General features: G+C 36.9%; 1 protein-coding gene across 3 annotated transcripts in view; it reads left to right on the top strand.

Moving 5' to 3' along the window:
* Positions 1-24,827, top strand: part of POLA1 (DNA polymerase alpha 1, catalytic subunit) — a 187,448-nt gene that overhangs the window by 50,900 nt on the left and 111,721 nt on the right. For all 3 annotated transcript variants that reach the window (XM_079311094.1, XM_079311095.1, XM_079311096.1), the window contains exons 27-31: positions 15,661-15,693; positions 17,234-17,326; positions 20,709-20,914; positions 22,153-22,285; positions 23,869-24,000. In XM_079311094.1, the coding sequence (XP_079167220.1) occupies positions 15,661-15,693; positions 17,234-17,326; positions 20,709-20,914; positions 22,153-22,285; positions 23,869-24,000 (597 nt within the window). The remainder of the gene's footprint in view (positions 1-15,660; positions 15,694-17,233; positions 17,327-20,708; positions 20,915-22,152; positions 22,286-23,868; positions 24,001-24,827) is intronic.

Raw genomic sequence — 24,827 nt, forward strand, 5'->3', positions numbered from 1 at the left:
AGCTGCCCGTCCTGTCAAAACAGTGACTGGTCTCGGGGTTAAAGGTTGATGAAAACTGTTGCTAACTTGAGATGATTGATGTTGAATAACTAATTAGTGAGCAGGGGCACTTAATTTGATCACTTGTACTGGTTTCTCTTATGGATTTTGAATGACTTTGCTGAGCTTCTTTTTAATTGAGGGAGGGATGGGTTTCTAGAGGACTGCTTGCAAGAGGAAAGACAAGTGAATTCATAAGCAATGCTTAAATTTACTTGTGTGGTTCTCCAGAGGCTGGCAGGGAGGTTCCTGTTTTGCTTAGAGAAGGAAATGTCAGATACTCTGGTGAAATACCTTGTGACATAGCTGGGAGCTCATCGACCATGCTCTGCCACGGGAGGTGTTCTCTGTAGTTGGGGAAGTAACAGAGGAGTGTTAAAAGGGTATTCTGGTAACATTACTTTGGCTTATTCAATTGCTGATGACAAGACAATGTGTTTCCACTTTGGTCCATGCTGCTAAAGTGTAATATAATTATTTGTATTAGACACCAGCCACCTGTTAATATCGTTCTTCTAAAGGTCATTGTGTGGTGCCTTGCTGTCTGAATGTAACAGCCCTGTATCAGGTTTGTTGGTCACTCTTTTGTGTGACACGGGACAAGTGTTTGTGGGGAAGGAATGTGAACCTGATACCCTGACGGCCAAGGGAGAGGAGAGGACCAGGGACAGGCTCTCCTGCTGCTGCTATTGTTGTGCCACCAGGCCAGGGCTGGAAAACAGGCAGCTTCCTTCTGAAGTGCTTTCCTCTAACACAGTCCTTGTTTGGAACAAAACCAACTTGTGGTAATTTCCCAAGAGAAGCAGACTGATATCCATAAACCCAGGCTTTTGGTATCCTGGATGTGGAGGGGATATTGTGTTCCTAGCTTGGGCTATAAATGAGAGGAGGGGTGCTGCTCCACTGGCTGTCAGTCCTCCTAATGCCATGTAAGGAAAAGTGAGATGGTGATATGTAATTGTGCTTGACAACAGGTAGATGCTTGATAAATTTTGTTAAAACATATGGTCTTGGTAGTTAACCTTAATCATGGTGTTAGATTCATTTATTAATGTCTGTACAGTCACCTGAAAACACAAAGCACTGTATTACTGAGAAATGTTGACCTTGTTAACTGAAAATTTTTAATTAATTTTGCTGAAAAAAAGTGTGGTATGCATTTAACTTGAACTTTCACTCTTCCCACCTGATCTAGTATTAGCTTTTGAGAGAGGCAGGGTTCAGGTAGGACTTGCAGATGAGCTTACTCTGTGCTTGTATCCAGTGCATGAAGCTGATGCAGTGACTGCTGCTGTAGGGACTCAGCTGAATGACTTTGTTTTCAAATTTCCACAAAATGAAAGCTTCAGCTGCCAAAAGAACAAAACAAAGCACCTGGTTTACCACATGGTGTAAGACATTCCAGCACTTGCGAAGAGGGAGGGTTGGCTTTAAGCCATCTATATTCCAGTGTCATTAGTAACTGCTGCTAACTGTTGGATTGAATTACTGGCTGAGAAAGAGCAAGGGCTTTTAGAGTCTTCTCTGCAATTGAAAATAGTCACATGAAGAACTCCCATTACTGACAATTTTATAAGGAATAAGGATCTCACTTTATCAGCTGCATATTTATTGGCTCAAACCATTTGAGGCTCATTATGCACATGTAGATAACTCGTTGTGGTTGTCTGAAAAGGTTCATTAGGGTCTTCAAGAATTCTGGCTTTATAAAAATCTAATTCATTATTTCTGCAATGAAAGAGTTAATGAAGGATCACTTGTGGCTTTTAATTTTCAGCTAATTAAAATGAACGTCTGTTTTTGCCTTGACACTTGTCGTTAAAAGTGCCAAATATAGGAATTTTTTTTGTGTGTGAGTTGAAGGGTGAGGAGGAGGGGGAAAAGTTACATGTAAATCATTTAGCCATTAACCTAATGTGGTGGATTTATAAATCCTATTACTATAAGCCCTTTTCATTTCCACTGAGGCCTGACGTGTGCTTGATCCTGCTAATGTAAAATTCATTCTAAGTGATTACTGAAGTAAGACATTTTAGTCAATTTTAATCAGATTGTGTGATACTTGCTTGAACACCAATGTTAAGTAAGATATGGACACAGTTTGGCCATGTCTTAATTAGCCTCACAAATCAGGCTAGGAATCAATCAGTGAGCCAAGTCTATGAACCTTTTGACACCTAATGCTTTCTGTGGGGGGAAAAACCATCTATGCTGAGGGCTGAAAATACAGGGCTTGGAAGCAAGATTAAGATTGTAATTTGGTGTTCTTGCTTTATGGTATGCTTGGCAGTCCCTCACAGTGTGCAAGTCCTTGCAGTGCAGCCCTCATTGGTGCTTCAGAGTTGAGGCCAGTGGGGTGCTTCCCACAGCCCATCATAAATTCCTGTCTCCGCAGCAGGAACAGCAATTGGAGTATTTTTCTGAAGCTGCTTCTGCTCCAAGATACATCTGTTATTTTGGTGGAGGGGAGGGTGAGGGACAGTTTATCTTAAAATATAACCTCCTCCCTCCAGGTGTTCACTAGGAGCTACTGTCTTGGATTTGTGGGATATCTGTATTTCTTGGATTTAGCTGTCCCTGCCTTCCCTGTAGGGAAGCATTAGTATTGAAGATCTGCCTTATAAGCCCCTCAAATATTGCTCACTGTTGAGATCAGAGGTGGGTTTTGTGAAATGTCATCCTTTGATAAGACAAGTAAAGACTTTACTGTTTTTCCTGGATCATTGCTTTTTCAGTAGGCTGACACAAGCCTCAAACTGATTTTCAGTCCATGTTAGTTATCCACTTTTTGAAGACTCATTACTAGCCAATATTTTTCTATTCTTATGTAGAATTTCTGTATTGGTAACAACTTGATATTTTCTTCTAATATCTGAACCATTTCCTGTTATTACCAAGATACTTGTCATGTCCTTGAAGGATCCTGTAGTATTCTTTGGTCTTTTTTTCCCCCATCCTCTTCTTTTGCTTATGGTATCTTCTGCAGTACGGTGGAAAGCCTTAGGAGAAAAGGGTGCTTGAAGTGTATGGAAATTAAAATGCTTAGAATCAGAGAGAGCAGATGTTCTCTCAAAGTAGGCAACATCTTTTGCAGAAGTCCCAACTGCACATGGCGTTGTGTCAGTGCTGAGAATTTTATAATCTGGTGAAAGACAGGTCCATTGTAAATCACCAGCTTAGCCTGGAGATTTTGCTTTACCATTGTTGAAAAATTAACCTGCACAATGATTTTGTTTTAAAGCTTGAAAATTCAACCACCAGCAGTGTCAGCAAACTGTTTTCAGAATCACTCTAAAAGTCTGTATGATACAGACTTTGTAAGTTGTTTTTATTTCTCAGCTTCCAGGCAATTTAAATATCTTTTCTCCTCTATCTAACCTGTTAAATTACCTTTCTCTGTTAGGTGAGTGTTGCTCATTTAGTCAGATGTTACTTCGTTGATGATAGGACTGCAAGTGCATGTAGAAGAAAGTGGGGAACATGTTTTTGCTTGATCTGAATACCTCTTTGTCTTCTGTTTTTTCTTTCCTATGGGTACTGTTGGTCTGCCAGGTGTGCCTTTTTGAATGAAAATGAGCAACTTCTTTAGTGTAGATCTCTTACTGTGGTTGGGATGAGGTTCATTTGAAAAGCTTCGAAATTAGATGTTAATTACCTTTCTCTTCTACTGGATAATCTTCTTCTAATGTACTTTATCTAAATAAGGGTAATCTTCTATACTTTAATCAAATAAATATTCAAATTCATATTTCAGCTTTTTGACAGTTTCTTACGTGATGGATTGTAGGAGAACAAGTGCTCTAAGAAGGCAGAACTTAAAAAAAAATCACAGCAGTTCAGGTGAATGGGACAGTTGGTCCATTATAATTAAATGGAATTTGTCTGAATGACTGTACAGTGATGGCCAAGGAAAGAACTGTCAAGGTTCATGTCAGCCTTTTAAGATGGTAGATGCCAATAACATAAGGTTATAAACCTGAAAAGGATGCAGTGAAGTCCATTCTAGATCATATTTTAGGTAAGATTTTCATTAATCTCAGTCAAATTTTGGTTGGTTCTTGATTATTAAATATCTTCCTATAATTGTCCAGGTTTGTAAACATGAGGTACCTCTAGGGTCTGAGTCTCAGAAAAGAACATGACCTGCAGAACAGAACAGATGTCTTCTATCAGCCATCTTTCATGTGTTTTTCCTGGGAAAATGCTTCAAAGTCTCTTGTTTCACAGCTTATCAATACTTACCAAAATTAGTGTTAGCTATTTCAGAAAGCAGCAGTATCTCTTCAGTGTCATGGAGGTTGATAGGCTCATGTGTTTTGTTGTTTGTTTTTTTGTTTTTTTTTTTTTTTTTTTTAATCCAGCAGTGTTAATGTATTTTTTAATATGTAAAAAGTTCATTATTTCTGATTTTTTTTCTTTTTTTTTTTTTTAATGGGCACTCAATATTCTTCAGCCCTTTCAAGGGAGTATATGTAGGGTTTTTTTCATGGCATTTCTGTCATTTTAATAATAGATTTTTTTTGTGTGTGGTTGGTTGGTTGGTTTGGTTTTCTTTGTTTACTGGGACACATGGAAGATCCATCTGAACATCAGGAAATACTTTTTTACTGTGAGGATGTCCGAGACCTGTCACAGCTCTCCCAGAGAACATGTGGAGTCTCCATCACTGGAGAGACTCAAATGTGTCTGGACAATCCAGCTCTAGGTGGCCCTTCCTGAGCTGGGGAGCTGGACCAGATGACCTCCAGGGCTTCCCTTCCAACCTCAGCCACACTCCAGTTTTGTGATTAAGTCTATTTTTTTTTTTTTCCCCTTAATTCAGACTAGACTTTCAAATATCAGCAAATTCTTAAAGGGATTTTTATTGCTGCAGCATATCCCTATATTTGCTTCTGTTTTGGGCTTGGTTTGTTTGTTTGTTATTTTAGGCACATGTAGTTATCTAAGGGCATTAAAAAGGAGCTTAGCAACATTTGTATCTGTAACAGCAGTGGGTGAAATCAAGCCACTGTCCACCAGTGCTTGTGGTTGGATTATTATGTTGGCATTAAAACTCAGGGCCCTGCAGGTCTCATTTCAGATATAATTCTAATGAGGATATTGAATGACTGGTGTGACAATAATGTTAATCAGTGCTGGTGCCTTCTACTTTAACTGAAAAGTGAGAGCAGGAGAGAGCTTTGAAAGAAGGTTTCCTTGGCATATGAGTGAAAGCTGAGTTTTTTATTAACAATTCAAACTCCTGTAATAAGTAGTAGGAAAGCTTATTAGCTATGTTTTTAGATTAAACAAAACCTTTAGGTTGTGATGTTCTTTCTTTTAACAGAATTTGTGGGATGAAGAATTTAAATGAAAATTTCTTAAGTTGAAGATTGATTGAGTTGAAGTATGTAGCACAAAATCAATCCTGTCAAATTGTAGGGAAATAAGTGAGACATTTATAAACATTGTTAATGTTTTAGAAATCTAGTTTTGTGCAAATGTATTTTGAATTCTTTACAAATGAGATAACAGTAGGTCTAAATGACAAATTAAAGATTTAAAAAATAATCAGCATGCCTCTCTTGTAGTAATGGATTTATGGAGGTAGCATGCTTAAGTTGCATTTGTAATTAAGGTTTTTCCATCATTAGAATAGAAATGTATTCCTGTTGAGCAGTATCTTTTTATGTGATTTATGTGGATTGAATGAGTGGCAAAACTCCACTACTTTAATCTGTTATGTGGTTAAAAGTCAGTATTTGGATTGGATTCCTAGAGGGTCATGCTGAAAGGTTAAATACATTTATCTGTTTTCTTAGTCTTCAAATTTCCATATTCTTTACAAGTAACAAACAAATCCATGTCCCGTGGGATTGTTCAATGACAGCTTAGCAACTTGGCATCATTAGTAATGGAGCCATACTGCTGTTAATTTCAAACCTCTAAATACTGAAATGGGTGGGCTGTACATGGAGTGCTTAACAACGGACTAATGCATAAAGGAAACTTCTGAAACTGTAATTTCTGTGCATAAGTTCATAGTTCTGAAAAATTTAACTGTGTGCCTTTGTAAACCACTAACCTTGTTCCATTTTTAAAAACAGTACAAGTGTCCTGGGTTATGAGACAGACTACAAATAGTATTAAAAATGCCCTATATTACAATTTTAGGTAAGTGACCAAATGACCATTAGCTGCTAAATTCCTGAAAGCTGATAATAAGGTGGTCCTTTTCAGGAATTTGCTTTTACATTAAACTCATCTTTTCTCAATTGGAGAATTCCCAAAACTGTGTCATGGAATATATTTCTTGTTTCTGCAAGAGCTCCCTTACATCAAATATGGTTTCATCCTTAGCTCTTAGGTGATTATAATATATGCAGTGTGGTGAATGTCTGTGGATAGGCAATAGCTTCCAATGACATGGATCCTTTTATTCCTGTACATTCTTACAGGAAAAATCTGGAAGGTGAAGTTGCCTCAGCCTACCCTACAGTCCCTGTTCCTGACTTAGAGTTGCAAGCACTATTTAACAAGCAATTTAGGATTGTTAACTAGTAATTTTCTTTTGTAGTTTAAAAATAGTTAAAAAGCTTAAATGAGCCTTTAAAAAAAAGTTATTTCTACATTGTACATCTTACAATCATTTGGTTGGCTAGTAGATTTTTATTTCTGACATGGTTTGTAAATGCTTACTTTGTTCTGGAAGAGTCTGTTATATTCTGAGGAGCTTCTGTCCTGGGCTTTGGTTGGTTGTTGGTTTTTTTTGTCAGACATATATGGGAAATTCAGGAATCTCATTTTTAAGAGATAATCTAAAAAGCCAGTGTCTGACTCTGGCAGACTGTCAGGAGCTCTTTCCATTTGTATCCAATCCAGCTTCGTCAAGTGTTGTAAAGAAGTCACACTGAACAAATCAGAACTGTGACTGAGACTTCATGCCATTAACCCTGTATGTTCCTCATTGTATTTTCAAATCTGTGGAGGACACTAGGTCCTGCCTGAAGCAGGAAATGTTAAGCTTGCCATGCAAGGCTGGACCTGTTTCACAGAATGACAAAATGTGCTGAGTTGGAAGGGACCCTTTGGGATGGAGTCCCACTCCTGACCCTGTGCAGGACACCCAAGAGTCACACCCTGTGCCTGACAGCATTGTCTGAACATTTCTTGAGCTCTGTCAGGCTGGTGTTGTGAGCGCTGCCCTGGGGAGCTGTTCCAGTGCCCAGCCACCCTCTGGGTGGAGAACATTTTCCTGATATCCCACCTAAACCTCCCCTGACACACTTCAGGCCATTCCCTCTGGCTCTGTCACTGGACACAAGAGAGGAGATCAGTGTCTGTCCCTCTTCTTCCCTCCAGGAGGAAGTTGTGATTGCAGTGAGGTCTGCCCTCAGTCTCCTCCAGGCTGTACAGACCAGGGGCTCTCAGTGGCTCCTCATAAAGTCTTTTGTTCCTGGCACCACCTAAGAATGCTTTTACCACTGTGGTGAGAGATGAGAAATCTGCATGTAGAGCTATGTCTGAAAGCTTGGAGGGAGTGTCCCAACAAGACAAATTTGTGGGACTGAAGATTTAGATGCAGTGTACAATGGCAGAGAGTGATGTTTCAGGTAACAGCAGAGAGGAGGAAGTCCATAAGCATTTGTAAAATAGTCTGCATAAATAACATATTGTGGAAACATATAATAATTATTTTTATTATTACTCTGAGGTTAAATGAAAAATTAAAACTGAGCTGGAGTTTATTTTAAGGGCAGTTGTGAACCCTCTAGGCATTTATACACACTTGATCTTTTGCATTTGAATAGCTTTGGTGGAACCTTGAACATTCCAGTGTAGTTGGCAAGCTGAATGTACAGGAGCTTCTTGCTTAGTCATTGAGGCTCACAATCTGTCAGATCTGGAGCAGATTATTTTGAAGTCTTTTTTTTCAGAGCAGAGAGATGATCTAGAACGTGCAGGAGCCTCCTCTGTCACACTGTGCTGGAGGCACTCCCTTATTCACATGGATATGCTGCTGGTTACAGGGTCCTTCTGCTCACATATCCCACCCTTTGCTTGCCTGCAGGGACATGCACTCCTGCCCCTCTCAGTGCTGGTTCAAGCTTCTCTTACCAGCCTGGCATGGATAATTTTGCCCCTTTTAGGCAAATGGATCTTTCTTTGTCCAAGCAATTCTTGATGCCAACACCACCTGCAACCATGGAGGATGAATAAGTATTGTTTAACTTGATAAAAACACCTGTCGTGTTGTCTAAATATATCTAATTTAATGAAACAAAATTATATGCTTTATGAAAATCCTGCATGACATTTAAGAAATTAGGTAAGAGAACTTTCTTTGGAGGCTAATTAGAGGCTAAAATACTTTTCTGAATTTGCATAAATGTTGCTTTGATAGACAGTCACTTAGTCATAATGAAAGAACAGTTTTAAAGCTGTTCAGACCACTTGAAAAGATTTTTTGATGGACACAACATCCACACACAATCTATTCATTACCAAGACTACCATGTCCTCTTATCTCTTATAAAATATCAGGATCGTTTTCAGTGGATATTACCTGTATCTAGTCAGAGATTGTCTTGTTCTCTTAGTGTAGCTGTTGAAAAATGCCCATGGTTCTTGAAGAAAAAGGCTGTATTGTTCAGTACAAGACCATTTTCTCTTAAGAATATTCATCAGGTAGTGCAAGTGTATTCTGCATCTGTTTTTCTCTTTAACACTTGCTTGTCTTCTCCCAGGCCTTCCTTTTTCTCCAAGCAGACAAGTTGTGGTTATTACTAAAAGATGCTGACCAGGAGAACCTTAGAAAAGTTTTGATTCCAGTTTTTTCTTTTTATTAAAAAAAAAAAAAAAAAAAAAAATCAAAAACTAAGGGGAGGAAGATTTGATTCTCAGGGAGTTTGCTATCATCTCAGTGCACTGTGCTTATCTACTGCTTAAAAAATATCTACTCTTTGGAATATTAGTTTTATGTCTTTTTCAGCTTTATAGGCATACTTGATGTTTTTGAAAAACTGTTTTCTCTACTGCTTCTGAGACATACTCTGATTTCTCTAGGGCTTCTAGTTATATGGCTGTGAGATTAACTTTTCTTGGAGACAGGATGGTACTTCCATTTCTGTCACTTCAGGATTGAGAGAAATGCTCCTATATTTAAAAGATAACTTTTAACACTGTAGTTCTAAACTTGATGTGGAGGATGGTATGGTTATTATTCCCTACTCTGGAACAAATTTTGCTGTTATTCAAAAGAAAATTTCTGTGCTTTGATTTTAAACAAGGATTGGATTCTAACTTGTCTGACTAAAAAGGAAATCTTTGTTTATTAGTAATTAATTTCAATTTTTTATTGTTTGTGTCATCTTATTTTCTCTAGTGAAAGGCTGATTGTATTTTGCTGAATGTGTTAAACCTGTTCAATTTGGGAAATAAAGCAAAGTAAAGCTTTCTTGTCTAAATGTTTGTTCATTCCACTGAAACAAATGCTGTTGTTTTCTCTGTGGAGAATATACTTGTCTATATGCATTTAAATATTGAATAACTTAACACATGTTTTGGTTTTTTTAGAAAATAATAAGTGATGCTTGTCATTCTTAATTAGAAGTGGTTTTAATTGTGGTTTGTGCTACAGTTAGCTTTTGATACAGTTGCAGTCATCTTTTTAGGCAAAGTTCCCTTTGCATCTTGTAGTTTAGTACAAAATGTTTGTCAAGCACAAATTTATTAAATTTATTTAATGCTTTGGAATAAAAAAGAATCATAAAAGTGAATGAGCCAAGATTTATTTGAGTACCACATTCTTCAAGATCAGCTGTTGATCTTGTTTCTTCATTGAGTGAAACAGGGATCCCTGTTCCTTCATTTGTCTTGGGTGCTCAGTTTTGAACGAATTAGAAAGAAAATAACTCCATGTGTGTGCTGTGAGTCCTGGTGCTCCTCTAGGAACTGTCCCTGTGTTTGGTTTCTCTGGAGGGGTAGGAGATGCCCAGGCTGTACCAACATTTTTCACAGCTAGTTATCACATGGACATTGTATTCCTGCTGCTTCTGGGAACACAGAACACTTCTGGGAAGTGGGTCAGAGCCAGATCAGTTACCTTCTATGCACTCAAGTGTTCAATTTCATTGTTGAGCACTCAGTTTCTCTATTTCCTAGACTGTAAAATCATTTCCAACACAAAAGTTTTTGTGTGTTTGTGTTTGTTTTTTTTTTTGTTTGGTTGTTCTTTCTTTGGGTTTCTTGTTGGTTGCTTGGTTTTTTATTTTATTTGTTTTTGTTTTAACTTCTGTTCAGTGCTTTTAAAGACTATGTTTCATTATTCTTTCTTTCATCCTAGTACCGAAATAGCCCTTCCCAAAATAGGCAAAATTTGCTTTAGTATAGGATGATTTGTAATATGTTGTGTAGAAAAATCAATAGTTTCAAAACTTAATAAGAAAACAATTCTGGTTCTCCCCTTCTCTTCAGCAAAGCTCACCACAAATACTTGAAATAGAAGTACTGTAGAATTTTAAGGATATAATTGTTTCTGGTACCAAGGGAGCATTAGCTTCAAATTTTAATTTGACTCACATAATCATCTGTGTTTTACTGTCATCTTTGCATTTCTTGTCAAAATGTGGCAAAGATACACATAATTTTTTTTTTGTATTGAGCACATCTCTGTTACTGTCTTTTTTGTATGTCTTCTGTTATTTGTGAGGCAAAATATTCTACCTTTTATTGGCATGCAGAGATATGTCACTGGATCTTTGTGTGCTCTGCTTCAGCCCTTAGGTTTTGGTGCTCCATCCAATACTGCTGTTACATACAGAAGCTGTGAAAGTTGTATTCCTGTCTGTCAGCTCTGCTGGGTGGAGTGTGAACAGTTAATTTCAGCATTTCTGAAGAAAAACAAAACCAAAACAACATAGAAGGGAAAAGTTTCACAGTTTGGGGTGTATTTCCCATACTGTTAGTGTTTTATAAGAGGGTACATTTTGGAGAAATGTAACTTTGAATGTATTGTCTAAGTGCAGCAAATACTCAGTAAAGCTCTTTAGAACAAACAAACTTATTTACTATTTGAATCTGGTCACTCAAACTTTTCTAAATCAAGTCCATTGTCTGATAAAAAGACTGAATTGCAATTCTTCATTCTCTGTGGCAAACAAGGTCTCCATATTTCTTTCACTTATGCTTTGGGCATATGTGCTTTTTTGTCCAGCAATAGAAACCTTTCCTGAAAATCCTCCTTAATAATAATTAATAATCCTCCTGTGACCGTGGTTTATCAGTGGTAAAGTCTACTTAAAACAAAATCCTGGCAAAGCTAATGAATAGATTACAAAAATGCAGAGGTTCAGAAATACTTAGATTAGTGAGTGGTGTTGCTGGAACACAGTTTTTCCAGCTCATTTATTCTTCTGTCCCATGGGAAGGAATAGCTAATATGAATTACTAAAGCAGGTGACAGAATTACTTTCTTACTATATAATTGCAGAATTTAAATAAATGAGGTGGAAAAATATATCAGGTCTACTGTAGATATAATTTTCAAAAATACAGTTTTTTACAGGGCCTTAAGGCTTCTTGTTTTCCTCTTTGTGCAGAGTGTGCACAAGGAGTAGTGTGGGTTGGGTTTGTTTGTTTGTTTGTTGAGGTTTTTCAGTGTATGCTTCTCTGGTACAATGTTTTTGTAATGATTGTGCTCATTCTTTTCAGTCTGCTCTTAAGTCTTCCTTTCTGTTCTGTCATGTCTGTGACCACCATGATGCAGCAGAAAATGTGTGTTTTCAGGAGAAATCTTTGCATATTAGCTTTGTATCCTGTCTCATTGGTTTTAAACTCTTGTATCTTAGCTTGTGTCCACAGAAGCATCCTCTCATCAGGAGGTACACTTTAGAGGTTTTTTTAAATAAGGCGTCTTTAAACCTACTTGATATAATAAATAATAGTAAATCTGTTCTTTGTATGTTTATTCATTTTTAATAATTTCCTGTCTTAAATCATGACCTCATTTAATTAAGTAATTAGTTGGAGTAGGATTAGTACAGGGAGTTTTGCAGTTTGATGAGGGCTTGTCTGCAATTGCAGTCTTTAGGTTAATATTGATTTGCAGTTCATGGATGAGAGAATGTGTGTTGCTAGTCTTGCTTTCACAAGGAAAAAGTTAAGAGTTTCACAGATGTTCACTGTACTGAGAAGTGTACAGGTTTTTAGAAGTATATGTTTGCTGGGGGAGGGGGCATGGCTGTACAGATGGGTTGCCAGGCAATTAATTCTTCCTACTTGGAATAGGAGACAATCCTGCTCTCATAAGCAGTGCAGTATTATTTGCAAAAGGAAACTACCCAGTACCATTTTTCCTATTCTCTTCCCTCTTTCTTCTGTCTTCCCACCTCCCTTCCTCTGCTGTGCATTTCTGAGAAACTCCTCAGGATTGATATGATAGCAGAGCTGTCATTCTCTTTAACGAAAAAAAAGAAGTCACTTTTATTCTAGGTATTTTAATAGAGTCCCATTAAGGATGTATTGCTGACTGAAATATTGGCATGAAGGGCTCTCACTGAGCTGAGCCCAGGAATTAAGAAGTCAGGAAATGGGCTGCTGCATTGCTAAAGAACCTTGTGTGACACAGTATCTCCTGATTGGGGGGATCATTACTGCTATTATGACTCGACTTGCGTAGGAATTTTAAATTTCATCTGAATGTCAGTAATAACCCTCTTAGCAAATTATCCTGAATAAAATCACGAAGGCATTTTATATAATAGGTGTTGAATTACTGGATAGATTTGCTAATTAAATACTCTTTGTTCTGCTGCAGTTGACATTACAGGGTAAGATCTTGAACAATTATTCTCAACAGCTGTACTTTGTTAAAGGAAAAATTAACTACAAAGTTTATTTTTTTTCTACACTTGAAATTGGCAGATTTTTGAAATGTGCTTGAAAAAATTCCATCATCCAGTTGGTAATGAGAGGATAAATATGCAGGTGTTGCTGTGAAATCAGATAACTACTGACTGCCTTATTAATGAATTTAGCAATACTTTATAACCTTCTGTTTTGTAGCTGTTGGCACTTACAAGTGATCTCCTGTCAGAACGGGTGGCACTAGCATATGCCAGTCACTTGATGAAGCCAGCTTGTCTGTGACCCTCTTGTTGTGATTACTTACACCCACTGCTGTCCTCAGGGATAAATGAGAAATGGTTTTTGCACAGCCAGACAATTTTTTGGTGGGGATATTCCTTTTTTTTTTTAAGTTATCTTTCTCATTATTAATATAATTATTTCAGAGAGTGAAGTAGAAAATGCCAGAGATTATTAAGGGAAAATTGATAGGCCTTCCTTTCTTTTCAGGATAAACTCTTCATTTTGGTGTAATTTTTCAATTTTGTTTCAGGGACTCCTGTTTGCTTTTGGAGTACTAAGGGAGAGGTATAACCTTTCTCTGTAGGAGTTAGCTAATAAGTGAGAGGAAGCGTTGTGGGGTGTTGAATATGTTAGAATTTTGACTACTTTATATTAAATTTGATATCATATAGCAGTGATATGCCTTTAGAATAATTTCAAAACTCCTTAGAAAGGTGGTTGGTTCAAATGTCTGAATCACTCACCAGATGAATAGGAGTGGAATACCTTCTCTTTAAACTTCCAATTAAAATGGAATCGTGTGTGTCTGATTCCAGAGACAGGTACAGCCTAGCTGGAGTCTGCAGTTAAGGCTCACAGTTTTGCTTTTCTGTAAAGAAAACTGAGGACAGCTGAGGTTTCTGCAGTTTTGGACTTCAGCAGAGGTCAGGCATCACATGTCTGAGTGCCTAGTTTGAAGCACCAGTGATTGGTCTTTAAATCAACTGGATGTTTTGATCTTGACCCATACAGTGTAAATCCGTAGATGTCCATATGTGCTTGGGGAATAACCCTGATAAGGACATGCTTTGTGAGTTCAGCTGTGTCAAAGTTACATCAGAGCTTGGAACTGAACCTAAGCGCCTTAAGGGGAGTGCAGCTTTCTGTGCATAACTGCAGGCAGAAAACATCATACTTGAACTGTGATTGTGTAAAGGTTCTGAAATACTAAAGAAACTTGCCATTAGCATTAAAGGAATGACAGTGTTGTTGTTTTGTTTGTGTGCTGTTGTGTAGAGGTGGAGATTTCACCTTTCAGAATTCCTTACTGAGATGGCATAGTCAGCATCACAGTAGTCATGACTCTTGGTTTATTTATAAACTATCTGGCCTTATCAAAATAATGAAATTTCCCTGAAAATGATCTTATTGCCCCTGAGCATGGACAGCTCTTGCCTGTTTGTTCCTTTTCTTTCCTCATCCCTGCTGATTTCTACTGCTTACTTCTCTGGCATAGGCTTCTTGACTACAAGTCTTATTTCTACCTTTTGGCAAATGTGGCCAAAAAGTATTGCAATTTAATATGTGAAAAATAGTAAAGGTGAGGCTTGGTTATTCAATTTGATATAAGCTTTAGATAGTGTGTTGCCTGACTATCTTTAGAGTTCCAAATTGTTTGGTTTCACCTGAAAGACTTTGATCTATCAGTGCTGTCACATGTGGTTCAGATTAATCCTCAAGAAAATTTAAAGAATAAATATATTTAACTAGGAGGATTAGCTGGATAAAACTGAGGTTTATGCTGAGTGGCAATGGAAAGGACTGAAACCAGGGCAGTGGAATCTGGAGCTGTGTGCCAGAGCACCACATGATGATAAGAAGGAAATGGGGAGTATAGTGGAAGCGTGGCCAAGTGGCTGAAGGAATGGAGCAGATGTTGGTTCTCACAGCTGTGAAGAATTCACCAAGCTCTTCCTGCTGCTGCAACTGCACATTTTTTTTCATTAAGCACAATTGATTGACCCTTTTCTGTGCTACAGCTGTACCTGTGGCTTCAGATGAGGTGCTCTCCCCACCTTCCACTGTGCTGAGCATTATTAGACATGGAAGCAGAGGCCTTCTCACATGAGGTCCCTTTAGCTATTTCTCAGATTCATAAAGGTGCTATTCAGAGCATTTGGGGAACTTGGAATGCATTTTTGGTTGAGGAACAAACCTGGTTACACCCACTGATCTGTGTCCTGTCATTATCCCAGTTCTGATTTCCATAAGGAGTTTGCTTTTTGATGATCCATTTTGAGATCCTTAAAAGGGTAATCAACATTTTGATTAAGTCTTGTTAAGTGGACACCATCCAGGCTGGACTGAATAAGATGGGATGTTTTTGGGAAAAAAATTCAATGACATCAAGAGATAAGATGATGGATATGAAAGTGACAACTGACCTAAATTACTGAAAGAGACTTAATCCTGGCACTTGCTGATCAGGTTGTATTTAAGCCATTTGATTCAGTGTTCTTTTTTTCCTAAGGTAGAATGTGTGCATGCACATGCAATTTTGAGATTTGTTTTAATCTTGTTTTAGGGGAGTTAATAATAGCATTAATACAAGGTCAAACAAGAATTTACTCATGTAATAGGAGTATTGAGGTGACTGTGTGTTGCCAGGAGAGATGTGGTTTGCTTTGTTTTGAAAGGTGAGAGCATTTGGAGTTAGCAACCTAATGGATATGTTTGTGTGTGTTAGCCTGTAATTATATCATACGCTAATCTTTGATTATTTTTTTATTTCAGATTTTGATGCATACTAAGGAGATGGTGCAGAAGGTAATGCTGAGCATTTTCATTAAACAACAACACTTAAAGAGCACACCTGGTGAAATTTTTTATTCTAGGAGAACTGTAACCCAAACAGACCTGAAATCACTTCTTAGGATGCCTGGTTTACAAATGTAATCCTTCCTGATGGATTATAGCTTTTTTCTTTTCCCACCACAGATATGATCTGGACCCTGCTTGAAGCCTATGTGGGACTGTTTCAAGCAAATTAGCAACAGTGCTAATTAGAGTTTACTCATAGACCTGTTACACCATGTGTTCTAGTGGTTTATTATGGTTAATTTCTTGGCATCCTTTAAACTCTGTCACGAGGTGGCTTTTTGACTCTGTGGAGTTTAACATGGACATAACCATGTTGCAGTTTTTACAGCTGCATTGGTTTTCTGCTACTGAAAATGCCAGGTTTTTATTTTATTTTTCAAATTAATATTATGAAATTAGATGCATATGCCAATTTTTTTGTTGTTGGTGTGACATTTTTACTGATGTTGGCAATTTTTCTTTCCACCTTTTTTCTTGCTATGCCTTTCATATGCACCTCAGGTTTTTTTTATGTTCCTCATTTTGTCTAGAATTTTCTTCATTATCCAGACTATTATGGAAGTATGGCTGGTGTTTGAATACAGGCTTCCCCAAGCAGGGCATTTAAACAGTTACAAGAATCAGAATCAGAAGTGATGTGAGGGGCAGAGTTGTCAATCAAAGAGAAGGGGTTCAATAAATATTTGTGTTCACCTCTGGGTGTAATTGTTCAGTAGTTCAGTCTGGGAAGATAAAGCTTGTGGGTCATAGCAGCTAGATCCTTATCCAGTAGGAGCATTTCCTGAAGACAAGCACAGGTGGTTTGATTGGCAGAAATTAAAAGATGGGAGAGGGAAGATGGAAGTATGAAGCCATTGGCATAATCTGAAGTGTAGAAGAGCAACCTAATCTGGAAGTGCTGTGGTATTCTCAGTTGCAGTCATCCACTAGCCAATGCTTTCACAGATTTGTTTGAAATAGAGAATCTAAGTATTTTTTCTCTTTTTTTCCCATGTAATATTGTGATGGCTGCAAATGGGATGGGATACCTGACTGTGGTGTGACCTTTCCAACACTTTGGCTGACTGCCTTGTCTGAATTGTCCAGCAGTCTTGTGGAAGTGATCTTCTTGTGTCTTAGCAGTCCAGAGTTATTTCTGATCAGAGTTCCTGCTGTTTCTCAAGATCAGACTTGTTCACTGACCTATTTTTCTAGTATTCATTTAGTAAAATTTTACCTATGTATTATGTATATAACTGGACAGTGGTCTTTTTAACATAACAATGGCTAAAGTTTCTTTATTCTCTTTTAATTCAAATAGGTTTTAATGAAATGTACAGACCTATCAGTAAAAATTATTTTTACATTTTCTTGCTAGTATACATTTTAGTATTTAAGTGATAGTATATAGATAATAATATTTTTGAACCTTGAAAGTTGTATGGGACTTGTAGAAGATGGAGTGCTTCTTTTCTTGTTTTTTAAAGCAATTTTTTTTTTCATTTAGATGAACCTTGAAGTGATTTATGGAGACACAGATTCCATTATGATAAACACTAATAGCACCAATTTGGATGAAGTCTTCAAGCTGGGGAATAAGGTAAAGAACCTTCTCTTTTTTCAGATTTCCAACATAGGTCTGTATTGTTACTCTGAGTGGAGCAGATGGTATGAAGAGAGGATTCTGTGGCACAAGCAGAGGATATACCATGAGAAAGAACTTCTCATGTATAGATGTAGAGAACCTATGAAGTAGTAAAATCTCAGAGTGCTCTTTTTCAGGTGTAGCTATTCTGTGGATTTTTAAAAGTGATTGAATGAAACATTTCATTGCATAACAAGCTTTTTTTACTAATCCTTAGGTAGCAGGAGATTATCTCAATACAACCAAAATGTCAGGTACAATTTCTCCTCCACGTTAATTTCAATTACAACATGAACAGTTTAGTTTTGTTTAGTTATGTAATTTGTATGACACTCAATATGTTACTAGATTTCCAGTGGTAAGTTCAATTATTAATTTCCATGGTATACTAGATGCAGAAGAGATCTGATTGATTAGGAGCTGGCAACCGATGATGTGGAAGTTTTGTGACTCTCTGAAATTGTGGAAGAAAAGTGAGCAACGTTTCAGAACTTTGTTTTTGAACAATGGAAAAAATTGTGATGAAAATGAGAGCTGTGGAAACTCTAAAAAAACTATAGAAAGCTTAGACATATTCTGTATAGAATTAAACAAAAGTAATTTAATTTTAAGGCAGAGAGTGGTTCCAGGGTTTATTAGAATACTCTCACCTTTATGCCAGTGCATACATTTAGAAATAGCTGCATTCAGGAGCAGAAAATGAGGTAATATCTTGATGCCATAACTAAGTAGCAGGAGGGCTGCTGGCATTGTAGAAAGGAGTCTTTCTTTTTTGTTTGCCTCATACAAGACTATATGTAATTTCAAGTGTATATACAATGATGCGTACAAAAGTTTAATCTTACTCTAATTGTGTCTGTGTGGTTTTGTTCTGGCTTAATTTTTGTCCTTGTGCTCCCATTTGGTGGCTAAATATTACAGAGGATAGTTAAATAATAATAATTTCTATGAAACCTGTCAGGATAAGCATAATAGGTTAAACACTTCTGAATTAGAGTCAGGTTTTCTGAGAGAATAGGTATGTGTTTGAACTTGTCAGCTGCTTAATGAGAGTAAAATCTTAAGCTTTATTAATGCATTGTACTTCTGTATTATATATCAGTTGAGGTTGTTTTTTTTAAATGAAAAAAAAGGACAGAAAGATATGTTTTGATTTAAATCAAGTACAACTATGAGAAGTGTAAAAGTGAATAAGCTTAACCTCTGTAAACCAGCATAATCAAACCTAGAATCAAAATTGCAGACATTGTGACTTTCACTATTCTTTCTGTAGCAGAAAAAGGTGATTCATATCTCTCATTTGACATGTTTCTTGTTTGTTTGTTTGTTTGTTTATTCCTCAAGAAAGTGACAGTTGCTTTTTTGGCAAGCATTTTGATAATTTGCATTTTCCTTGTTTTGAGTAATTCGTATTAAAAAATCAAGATAAAGAATTCTCTGTTTTGGTGAGGAGCACGCTCAAGAACTGTCTCTGCTCCATTGCATAACAATTTCATTCCCAAAGTTTTATGTTCAGAGATGAGGAATATTTACATTGCTTTCACTATACTTCTGCTTTAATGTAGACTGTATGGAACGCACACAGATGTAATGCAAACAATTACAGTGAGACCAGTTAGTGAATGTTCTCCTGTTCTGATGTAAAGTGTGAGTTTATGGGTTGTCTTCAGCAATGAAGCATTCCTCCAAGAAATTAATTTTGTTTTTTTTATTGAAGAAAATTCTCTCGTGTGCTTTCTAATTCCCGGATCTAATGTGTTTGTTCTTTCCTGCCCTTGACCCTCCATTATGTATATCCATGCCCTTTTTAGTCATTACTTAGCAGAAGTTTTTTCTTCTCATTTTCTGTGCATCCTTGTGACTCAGATTTACCAGTACATTCAGTGCTGAACTGTTGCTGGGTTTTGAGCACTCACTTAGTGTGCTGTAAAAAGGAAAAACTGAAAATTAAAATTGCAGAAAAATGTTCAGAGCAATTGTTTGACTGTTTTAAGAAAGAAAATATGAACCTCATGGCAAAATGGTTTTTGCCTCATGATGTCCTTCAAAACTTAAAAATGTACAGGGGGGTATCAAAGTAGTGGTAATTCCTGCAATAGGAAAAACACAAATAAGTGAGAAAAACTTAAGTACACATAAATGGAAAGTTTGTAAGGAAGGTTTCGGTTAAAATGGTGATCTGAGTTCCAAGCTAGATAGGAAACCAGTGAGATTTTATGCTGAAGGTCCTGTTCTTGGTGAGATATCTGTTAAATGGCAAAAGAGCTTGATGCATATCCAACTTTAGTGAGACATGGGAAAAGGAGAGTTCATAGTTGGTTTAAGAGTGTAAGTAATAGTTAATATGGATACTGAAAATCAATAGGGGAAATTAAGTAGTAGAGGAAAGAAAGTAAAGAGTAGAACATGACAAAGCAGGACACCTGGCATATGCTGATACTCTGGTGAAGAAGGTAAAGTAAAAAACATATGAAGAAAAAAAAAAGGCAAAAAGCAAGTGGGAAACTTTTAACCAAGCCAGGAGATGGGTAAATGTGTACTGGAACCAAAGTTTGCTGTTGAAGGTTTATGCTGTTTTGAGCTGTTGCATTTCTGTCCCCTTAGAACAGAGGTATGAGATACTTGGTAATGTATTAGGACAATTTATCAGTGCCATTTGAAACTTTTGTATATGGATAAAACATAGCCTATGCAGAAAACCAGCACCTTTTCCTCTCAAGGAAATCAGGCTAGTGAAAAGGTAGGTATATTGTGGGGAAGGATAAAAGAAACTTGCCTCTTTTTCCTGAGCATGCATGCACAGAGCTCTGGTCTGCAGTCATAGTTCTTCTTCCCTCCCTGGTCTAGGCTGAGAGTGGGAAGAGACAAAGGTGCCATAGCAAGATATCTTTTCTGTAAGGCTATTTGCATTTTCTGTCTAAGTGACTATCTCTTGTCTTTGTCTAGTAAGTAGATCCCTGCTCTGAAATCCCTTGTTTGCTTAATTTATGTGATAGGTTCGATGGAGTAGCTGTTCTAGTAAAATGAGCTGGGGTCAGTTATCTCCAAGGTCACTTCAATCCCATGTTTCTCTGCCTTGCTTAATTTTGTTAAGGAATTAGATGTACCTAGCTGTAGCTACTGGCAAAGTCAGTGGGTGAACATTAATTCTAGTAGCTCATTGTTACTAGTGTGTAATCAATTAATGATATCTGACTGGTCTTTAAAATGTGTACGTGCATACACAGTGTGTAGTGTAACTTGTTTTAAAACTTAAGAACAGTGCATTTAGATATGGAAGTTGAATTTGTCCATAGTTAAACTGTTGCATTTGTTTTTAATGTTGGTGCATTTGCAGATCAAAAGTGAAGTGAACAAGCTGTACAAATTGTTGGAAATTGATATTGATGGAATTTTTAAGTCATTGCTATTGTTAAAGAAGAAGAAATATGCTGCTCTGACTGTGGAACCAACAGGAGATGGGAAATATGTAACTAAACAAGAACTAAAAGGGCTGGATATCGTCCGGAGGGACTGGTGTGATCTTGCTAAAGAGACTGGAAAGTAAGTTTCTTTGTGGCATGGTCTTCTCTGGCCTAAACATTTGCTGCTGTGTTTCCTGAAGATCACAGATTGGTAACTACCTTGATGTTAGGACTTGGCTGGTCTTTGTAGGAGATGGTGAAGGTTGCCTTCTGGCACTGGTAACAGGTTGTACCTCTACAAGTCCAGATGTCTCCCAATTTCCCTAATCTGGTTTTGCATCTGCTGTGGGAGTTGTGCTTTTCAGTTGTCATAGTGTTGTAAATAACATTTAATAAACCAGAACTGAAATCCAGTGAAGATGGTAAATGCTGTCAGCATTTGGAGTTGTAGGTTCTAGATCAGATATTTTATTTCCTAGAGAAGTAAAGGGTAAAGAAGCTGGTGGTCAGCACTTTCAGCACCCTCTAAAAAACCTGGAAGTGCTCTGGGTGCAGCCTGAAGAGGTGATCCTTTTCCCCAATACTCCTTCTCTTTCATTTTGCCATGAGACTCTGATACTTCATTTTGATGGATACTGGATTGACTGTTCATTAATTGTCATTGCACAGGGCATTTTAGTGCTTTGATTCAGTAGAAGTAATACATTTAGCACCATAGAAAGAAAATTAGAGTGGAGAGGTGGTCATCTGGGTGCTGACTCATTGTATAATGCCTCTTGAAAACTTAAACAGTTCATGGTCCAAATGTATCCAAAAATGAGTACTTTTCATATCTGTAAAAATACACCACACACTTGCTTACTGTTCTTAAGACTTGCATTTTCTAAGAAAAGATGCATCATAATAGAAGCAAATTTTTCCAAGTTAGGAATGTATTAGTAATTAAAGCTATACAAATGTTGGAGAGTGTTCTTTAGTGACTAACTCTTCTGCAGCTGGCACATCTTCCAACCACATTTTGCAGCAATAGGCAAGACTTCGCTTACTTGATATGTTCTCTTCTCCCCCATCTTAACATACCTGCTATGAAATAATAAATGGAAAAGTGATTTGGCAGCAGAAAATAGGAAGTTGCACTGAACCATTCCAAATCACTATTTAGCATTAGAACTGTTTGCAATAATTTACTTTTAGTAAAATAAGTAAATAAATAAAACATAACATAAAAGATATGGGCAAATTTCTGTAAATTTTCTATCAGAATTCATCCTTGGGCTCTTCAATGTCTGGAGAAATTCTGGGGGAAGAGAAGATTGTGTCTGTTGTAATGTTTTTGCATGTGCCAAGCTTTTCTTAATTTTTGTACTGTATTTGCAGCTATGTAATTGGTCAGATTCTGTCTGATCAGCCCCGAGATGTAATTGTGGAAAACATTCAAAGACGACTTGTAGAAATTGGAGAAAATGTGCTCAGTGGTCAGATCCCAGCAAATCAGTTTGAAATAAACAAGGTAAGTGATCTTGCAGCTCTTTTCTGTCTCAGAAAAATTTTACTGTTCCTAAATGTATTGACTGCTGACAAAAATATTTTTAATCCTTATGATTTGGAATAGCAGGAGTTTTATTAAGTACTGAATAGTTCAGGACGTGCTGCAAAGTTCCTATAAATGAAAAGTTCCAATATGAAGGGAAAAAAGCTCTACTGGGGCTGGAGGCTCCAGAATAGCAATTTTGTGTCTCATCCCATCCTGCTGTTTAGCAGGCTCATTCTGTGCTTTGAGAATGACCTGATGCTTTCAGGAGTTTTCTCCTAAGCAATTGCTTTGTATTTCAGGCTTGAAATGCATAAACTGACGAATGCAGTGGAAAAGAATGAAATACTCTGTCTTCTAGAAAGTCCTCATAATATTTCCCTAGCAAGCTCCATATAATAAAGCTAATAGTCATTTTGAGACCCCATTTAAGACTTTCCTGGGACAAGAAGTAAAATACTCTGCTTTGTCTACAGCAGTTTTAGCAACAGCGTTATGGATTTTATGTTTTTGTTTGTTTGTTTGTGGGGTTTGTTTTTTGTTTTGTTTTTTTTTTTTTTGTTTTTGTTTTTTTACTGAATTCTCAATGATAAAACCTGCAATTTTAGTTTCAGAGGCTCCCCTTCCTGTTGGGGAGGTGTTTCACCAATGAATTGGGTATTACATGCCCCTCTTATGCTTCTAATAGAAGAGATCTATCAACTGGCCATCCAAAGCCCATTTCTTTCTTTGGGACATCTGTCTGTTCTGCAACACTGTGTTAATCACTTAAGAAATATGTTCAGGTTTTCATATGAGTGTAGAGAAATTACTGAATTTTATGGCTGACTTGAAAAAAGAATGTTCTGATGCAAATCTTCTAAGAGCACTTAGTGCCCCAGTAAAAGATATATGTAGCAGAATGTTCACTTTAAATTCCTAAGGTTCCTCTGTTTTACTGCTTCAGAAAAAAATGTATTTAACTATTAAGTCAAGTGTAGAAGTTGTTTCTGAGAATTGGGATGACAGTAAATATTTAAATGTAGCATTTTATTTTCTTTAAAGGAAAAACTCATTGTGAAATCTCAGTAGTATGAGATACACAGAAACATTTAAATTCAGTTGTATCCTCTTGGTACCGAGCTTGTTAGATACACTTAGCTACACAATATTCAGATTTACTGTATGACTTTAATGAAACAGGAGTAAGAGTGAAATCTCTGGCTCTGTTTTTGTACTTTGCATAATATTGTCATCTTCAATTTAGTTTAATTTTAAAACAATTGCATTATGATCATAATGCTAATGTATTTTTCAGATGGTAATTGTAAAAAAACATCCTTTTGTTTTATTAACAATAGCATTTATAAAATTTAAAGGACTGGTACCTAGGGCTTAACATATGGCAAATATGTTTATTAGAGTTTTTTAATCTTACTTTGTGTTTCAGAGGAACTTGAGAATAGTAGAATGATGAAGATAGCCACTATGTAATCTTGGCTTTTAAAGTTCTGAGTTGCCCATCACTGAAGTAACAGATTTTTCTCATAGTTATGTTTCTGGTTTCCCCTTTGATCTTTTAGGCATTGACAAAAGATCCCCAGGATTATCCTGACAAAAAAGCCTTGCCACATGTGCATGTTGCCATGTGGATAAACTCCCATGGAGGCCGAAAGGTGAAGGCAGGAGACACAGTGTCATATATCATTTGTCAGGTAAAAATGTCTTTCTTTATAGCTGAATACTAGGTATTGTTTTAAGATATGACGAGGAAAACCAGCTCAGCTTCTGGGAAAATATGTTTTGAATTTCTTTCTGGTGAGGTAGTCTTATATTTTAAAATAGTTGGTTTACTGTACTAAATTTAATTTTATGGAGCATTATGATCAGCTCAGCAACTATTTCCATATAGTGACTGTAAAATTTCCCTGAATTCATTCATGTTTGGAACTAGAACTTTTAAGAAAATGCTTAGTCTTCGTTTTAAGCAGAAGAAAGTTCTGGTGGTAAAGAACCTTTCATTTGTGCAAAGCTAATTGTTGCTGGTTAAATAGTGTCACTGTTATTTCCAGTCTCAACCTGTGTCTCTTCAATTCATAGTCTTTGGATCTGGTGGTACTTTCAATGTACAGACTGGGAAATTTGAGCCACTTTCTGGTTTCTGGTGTTTATCTTATAAATGCTTATCACTGCTTCAGAAATACATACCCCACTTTGATTCTGCTAATTAACATAAAACAGCATAGGTTGAATTAGATGGACCAAAGGATCTCTTAGGCCAAGCTGATCAGCTTGACAATGTGAACTATTTCAGCTCCTTCATTATTTTCAAACTGAAAGATACTGTATTTGACTTAATTGAGAGTTCTTAGCCTGGCATCCCAAAGCTGCCAAGACTTTTGAGAGCTGAGCCACGGGTGCGGCTGAGCAGTGGCACAATGCAAGAGAAGAATATACTTGTTGAAAGAAGGGAACTGAAGGAGTTGCATTGTAATTATTTTTGCAAAGCAGCTGGATGAGCTGAATAGTCCTAAATTAATTT

The sequence above is a fragment of the Erithacus rubecula genome (genome assembly GCF_903797595.1).
Source record: "Erithacus rubecula genome assembly, chromosome: 1".
Taxonomy (NCBI): Eukaryota; Metazoa; Chordata; class Aves; order Passeriformes; family Muscicapidae; genus Erithacus; species Erithacus rubecula.